This window comes from Malania oleifera, chromosome 4 (genome assembly GCF_029873635.1).
Source record: "Malania oleifera isolate guangnan ecotype guangnan chromosome 4, ASM2987363v1, whole genome shotgun sequence".
In the NCBI taxonomy this organism is placed as follows: Eukaryota; Viridiplantae; Streptophyta; class Magnoliopsida; order Santalales; family Ximeniaceae; genus Malania; species Malania oleifera.
This window is the reverse complement of record NC_080420.1, coordinates 132,606-139,372: the sequence shown is the minus strand read 5'-3', so window position 1 is coordinate 139,372 and position 6,767 is coordinate 132,606. Positions and strand designations below refer to the sequence as shown.

General features: G+C 36.7%; 1 protein-coding gene across 1 annotated transcript; it reads left to right on the top strand.

Annotated features, from left to right (window-relative positions):
• The first annotated feature begins 1,889 nt into the window (after positions 1-1,889).
• LOC131152892 (uncharacterized) lies at positions 1,890-6,560 on the top strand. The gene is made up of 4 exons (XM_058104831.1): positions 1,890-2,784; positions 2,932-3,036; positions 3,949-5,514; positions 6,019-6,560. Exons 1-4 carry the CDS (start codon positions 1,890-1,892, stop codon positions 6,558-6,560), a joined length of 3,108 nt encoding a protein of 1,035 aa, XP_057960814.1.
• Positions 6,561-6,767: the final 207 nt, after the last annotated feature.

Sequence of the window (6,767 nt, the reverse complement as noted above, 5' to 3'; positions counted from 1 at the left end):
TACAAGTTTAGGTTTTGTTTAATATTTAATTTTTATTGAAGTTCTTTCTTTAATTAAATTAAGTTTGGCTTGGTTCTAAAATAAAATAAAAGGAAAGAAGTATTTTTTTTTTGTTTCTTTTAGAAATTAGAATAGTTGTTCTTTTCACTTAATTATTTCTATTCTTAATTTTGCTAAAGCTTTGATTTTTATTACCTGCACATGTGTTTAATTGAGTTTTTATTTGTGCATATTTTAGTTATGTGTTTAAAGTTATCATTTTTAACCAAGGCGTGTTTCGATACTTGTCTTATTAGACATTGGGTTCCTGTTTTTTCAGCTATTGCAAGCATGAGTGGTTAAGTTCGGTAACTCGGGTTATGGGTCGATGTTGTTTGCTTTCTATGGTTTATTAGTTCTCCTAAGAAATTATTGATAAACTTTTATTTGGTTGAACCCAAAAATTTAAGGTATCGTTGATAAATCGCTAGCTCTTATTTCTTGTTTTGTTGTTGACATTGGGCATATCAAAACCTTGATTTAATCTAGGATTTTCATCAACTAATTTACACGACATTCGGTTGATGCGTAATAAGAGTTTTTAGTTTCTTCCGTTTGGATGTGGCCAATTTACTCGATCGTTAGTAATAAAATTTCATCTTATTAATGCCTTGATTGGATTAATAAGAAAAGGAGTAAGGCCTAGGAAATTAGTAAACGGTGGAAGCAAATAGACGTTGAACCCGTAACCCGAGTGTTTGGTAAAATTGTTTCAGTTAATCTGTTTAGTTTTGGTTGCGTTATTAGATTTACATTTTTGGAGAATTGATAAAATTTCAGTTTCATGTTGATAGTTTACTCAAGCCTCTTCCTCTTTGTTTACTGTTTTTAAAATCATAAAAGACAAAAAAATATTTTCAACTTACATTTTACAGCAACAGGATATCACTAACCTTTCGCAAATACTTTGAGACTCAGTGGTCCCTGTGGAATACGATCCTGGACTCATCCTTGATACAACTTGACACTTCTACACTTGGAAGCACAACTTAGAACGAGTCAAGTTTTTGGCGCCGTTGCCGGGGACTAATTGGTGTCATCGAAGTGTTTCTCAGATTTCAGAGAGGTGTTTTAGAGCTGTGAACATCTTCACAGCCTGGGTGATATCTACTTCCTCTCCTTTGACCTGTTTGCTTTTATTGCATTTATACTAAGTTTGTATGACTGGTTGGGTTAGAGATAACACATTTAGACTAGTCATGACAGACTCATCCATCTCATCATCGAGTGAATCTGTTTCACTTGAATCACTTGAATCACCATCTGACACGTGTAGCATCATGGCTGAAAATGAACCTCACGATATGGAGAACCCTAATAGGACACTCAGAGAATATTTGCAACCTGTTAGAACCAGCACCCCATCCTGCATTATTCTACCTTTGAATGCAAATGCTTTTAATTTTAAACCTGGGATGATTCCATTGTTACCTCATTTTCATGGCATTGAATCTGAAAACCCATATTTGCATATTAAAGAGTTTGAAGAAGTTTGTTCCACATTCATGGATAGAACATGCACTGAGGAGGTAATAAGATTGAAATTGTTCCCATTTTCTTTAAAAGACAAAGCAAAATCCTGGTTGAATTCCTTAAGACCAAGATCCATTGGGACTTGGCAAGAAATGCAAACGGAGTTTTTAAAGAAATTTTTTCCCATGCAAAGAACTAATGCTTTGAAAAGACAAATAATGAATTTTTGCCAAAAGGATGTGGAGACATTTTATCAGTGTTGGGAACGTTTCAAAGATCTCTTAAATGCATGTCCTCACCATGGGTATGAAAATTGGAGGGTCATCAGTTTTTACTATGAGGGATTGCAACCAAAGATGAGGCAATTTGTAGAAACAATGTGCAATGGTGAGTTTTTCTATAAAGGGCCTGAAGAAGCTTTTGATTATTTTGATTACTTGGCTGAAAATGCCCAATCTTGGGATGTCTCTGATGTGTATGATAGATCTGAAAAGCAAAAATACATTGGTGGGGGTGGTAAGTATCAATTGAAAGAAGTTGATGATTTGAATGCTAGGCTTGCATTGATGTCTAAAAGGTTAGAGTCCATTGAACTTAAGAAGGTAAATGAAATGCACGTTTTACCATCATCTTCTGAAAAATGCAGCATATGTGAGGATCTAGGGCATGTGACTGATGCATGTCCAACTATTCCTGCTTTTAAGGAGGTTTTGCTTGATCAATCTAACCCAGTGCATATGGTTTCTAAGAATTCTTCTGGACCTTATTCTAATACATATAATTCAGGTTGGAGAAATCATCCAAATCTCAGTTGGAAAAATGATCAAGTGGGGCCATCTACGCAGGGACCAAGTCAGTATAATCCTTATGCAGCCGCTAGCCAAGGCTTGGGGCCACCTCATTTTCCAAATCAGCCACCCCAAATGCAAAGAAGAGGAGTGGAAGACTCCATACAACAGCTAACTGTTAGCTTGCAACAGTTTATGCAGAGTCAGAGCACGATCAATAACCAAAACTCCCAGACCATCAATGACATCAGAGGGACTCTCACTAAAGTAACCACCACTTTAAGTAACCAGGAGAAAGGAAAGTTTCTAGCTCAACCCCAGCCCAATCCACAAGGGCACAGTCGATCATCTCAGCATTCAGGTGAAGGGAGCAATGTGAAATCAGTGAAAGCTATTACAACTTTGAGGAATGGTAAGGTTTTGGGTGACCCTGCCTATAGTGCAGGGAGTTCAGGTAAAAATGCTAATCCTCCTTTTGATAGTGGTGAGTCGAGTACTTTAAATTCACAGAATGATGCATGTTCCACACCTGCACCGTTTCCACAACGTTTGGTTTCTTTGCACAAGGATAAACAGCATGTTGAAATCTTGGAAATTTTTAAGCAAGTTAGGATTAACATTCCACTTCTAGATGCTATAAAACAAATTCCTGCTTATGCTAAATTTCTAAAAGATTTATGCACTGTAAAACGCAAACTGAATGTGCAGAAAAAGGCCTTCCTCACTGAGAAAGTTAGTGCTATTATTCAAAATCACACACCACCTAAGTACAAGGATCTTGGGTCACCTACTATTTCATGTGTCATCGAAAACTCTAAGATAGGGCAGGCCTTGCTAGACTTAGGTGCGGGGGTTAATTTGCTAGCTTATAGTGTGTATGAACAATTGGGGATAGGGGAATTGAAAACCACATCCATTATTTTGCAGCTTGCTGATAGATCCATAAAAATTCCTAAGGGTATCATTGAGGACGTCTTGGTCCAAGTGGATAAATTTTACTACCCTGTGGATTTTGTGGTCTTGGATATGAAAGTGTCATCCTGCGCAAATTCTTCACCACCTGTGATTTTGGGAAGACCATTTTTAGCAACTTCTAATGCCATAATCAATTGTAGGAGTGGTGTTTTAAAATTGAGTTTTGGAAATATGACTTTAGAACTGAATATCTTCAATTTGTGCAGGCAACCTCAAGAACATGAAGAAATCCAAGAAGTCAATTCATTGGAATCTTTAATTGTAGACACTCCTTGGTTAAACTATGATTGTGATGAGCAGTGGGAGGAATTAGAAGATTCCCTCAATTTAACTGAGTCCACTGATCATTTTGCTTCGCTTTGTGTTGTAGGTGACTCAACTGAGATGTAATGGAAGCTTAAATTTGAACCATTACTGGCAATACAAACCCCCGCACAACCATTCGATGAGAAGGCACCAGTGTTAGAATTGAAGCCACTACCGCCGGAACTAAAATATGCCTATCTTAGACCAGAGAACTCATTCCCTGTGGTGATTTCTGCATTGTTGACTCCTGACCAAGAAAGTAAGTTGTTGAGAATTTTGACACAACACAAATCAGCCATTGGTTGGTCCATTGCCGACATTAAAGGTAAAAGTCCTCTCATTTGTACACATAGGATATATTTGGAAGAGGATTCGAAACCCTCTAGAGAAATGCAAAGGAGACTAAACCCCACAATGAAAGAAGTGGTAAAAAAGGAAGTTTTGAAATTGTTAGACATAGGCATCATATATCTAATTGCTGACAGTAAATGGGTTAGTCCAATACAAGTTGTCCCAAAAAAATCTGGTATAACCGTTGTAGAAAATGATAAGGGAGAATTGGTGCCTACTAGAGAGACCACAGGTTGGAGGATGTGTGTAGATTATAGGAAATTGAATGCTACCTCTAGGAAGGATCATTTTCCTTTGCCTTTCCTTGACCAGGTTTTAGAAAAAGTGGCAGGGCATGAATATTACTATTTTTTAGATGGATTCTCCGGTTATTATCAAATAGAAATAGCTCCAGAGGACCAAGAGAAGACTACCTTCACTTGCCCCTTTGGAACTTTTGCCTTTAGGAGAATGCCATTTGGGCTATGCAATGCCCCGGCTACTTTTCAACGATGCATGTTAAGTATTTTTAGCAACTTGATTGAGGACAGTGTAGAGGTATTCATGGATGACTTTTCAGTTTTTGGAAAAACATTTGATGCATGTTTGTCTAATTTGCAGGTTGTTTTGAAAATATGTGAAGAAAAGCAATTGTTGTTAAATTGGGAAAAATGTCACTTTATGGTCCAACAAGGAATAGTTTTGGAGCACATTGTATCCTCTCGAGGCATAGAGGTGGATAAAGCTAAAATAGACTTGATTTCAAATTTTCCTGCACCTAAAAATGTGAAAGATGTTAGATCATTTTTAGGGCATGCCGGTTTTTATAGAAGATTCATAAAGAATTTTAGCTTTATTTCTAAACCTCTTTGCAAACTTTTGATGCATGATGTTAAATTTGAATGGACCCAAGAGTGTCAAAATGGTTTCGATGAATTGAAAACATGTCATACCACTGCACCTATCATTCGATCTCTTGACTGGTCACTTCCTTTTGAATTAATGTGCAATGCAAGTGATTTCGCTGTGGGGGCTGTTCTTGGACAACGAAGAGATAAATTGCCATATGTTATATACTATGCTAGTAAAACTTTAAATGCGGCACAAAAGAACTATTCCACCACAGAAAAAGAACTACTAGCTATAGTATTTGCATTGGATAAGTTTAGATCTTATCTTCTTGGTTCTCCTGTCATAATATTCACTGACCATGCAGCTTTGAAATTTCTACTGTCAAAAAAAGACACTAAGCCAAGACTGGTAAAGTGGATACTTCTGCTTCAGGAATTTGATCTCACAATAAAAGATAAAAAAGGAGTGGAGAACGTGGTGGCAGATCACCTTTCTCGGCTTCAACCAGACGTTTCTGAGAAGTTTTCTTTAATTTCTGATAAATTTCCTGATGAGCAATTATTTGCCGTTGAATATTTACCATGGTATGCTGATATTGTAAATTTCTTGGTTATAGGGAAAACTCCACCTCGTTGGAATGCTCAAGACATAAGAAGGTTGAAGGCTGAAGGTAAGAATTTCTTTTACGATGATCCTTATCTCTTTAAATATTGTTCAGATCAGATCATTAGAAAGTGTGTGCCTAACAATGAAATTTCTAGTGTTTTAAATTTTTGCCACACAGAAGCTTGTGGTGGGCATTTTTCCGCCCACAAAATAGTAGCTAAAGTTCTTCAAAGTGGGTTTTATTGGCCAAGTATGTTTAAGGATGCTTTGAGTTTCTGTAAAGCTTGTGAACCTTGTCAGAAATTAGGGGGAATCACTAGGAGAAACATGATGCCTTTATAACCTATACTAGTGATTGAAATTTTTGATTGTTGGGGTATAGATTTCATGGGACCATTTCCTTCTTATTTTGGCTATTTATACATTTTGCTTACCGTTGATTATGTTTCCAAGTGGGTTGAGGCAGTCCCTTGCAGAACTAATGACCATCAAGTGGTTATAAAATTTTTGAAAGAAAACATTTTTGCAAGGTTTGGCATGCCTAAAGCCATAATCAGTGATCAAGGCACGCACTTTTGCAATAAACATGTTTCAGCCTTATTGAAGAAGTATGGTATCCATCACAAAATCTCTACTGCCTACCATCCTCAAACCAACGGGCAAGCTGAATTAGCAAATAGGGAAATTAAACACATCCTTGAGAAAACTGTTAACCCAAATAAGAAGGATTGGTCTTTGAGATTGTCTGATAGCTTGTGGGCCTATAGAACAGCTTTTAAAACCATTTTAGGTATGTCTCCATATAGATTAGTGTATGGTAAGGCTTGCCATTTGCCTGTAGAGTTGGAACATAAGGCGTATTGGGCAATTAAACAATGCAATTTTAACATTGATGATGCTGGTTGCGTGAGAAAATTGCAGTTATCTGAATTGGACGAGCTGAGGATGGATGCCTACAATAATTCTAAATTGTCCAAGGAGAGAATGAAGAACTTTCATGATAAACACATTCAACGTAAGACTTTTGAGCTCGACCAACAGGTGCTATTGTACAACTCTCGCCTACACTTGTTTCCTGGTAAGTTAAGGTCTCGGTGGAGTGAACCTTTTGTGGTGAAGACTGTTTTTCCTCATGGTACTATAGAGATTCTGAATCCTCAAAATGGTAATGTTTTTAAGGTTAATGGTTAAAGGCTCAAGCCTTTTATTTCCTTTCTTTTCGCTTTTTGTGTTTTTTTTTTCTCATTTACATTTTTATTTTTCTCATTGTTTTCCTTTGTTCTATAGTTGTTATTTCTTATTCTCTAGCGTTATATTCTTTTCAAAGCGGTTCAGGTACTTCTTCTTTTTCTCATTTATATTTTTAGAATTGTTTTGCTTTACGTTTAAATACTCTCT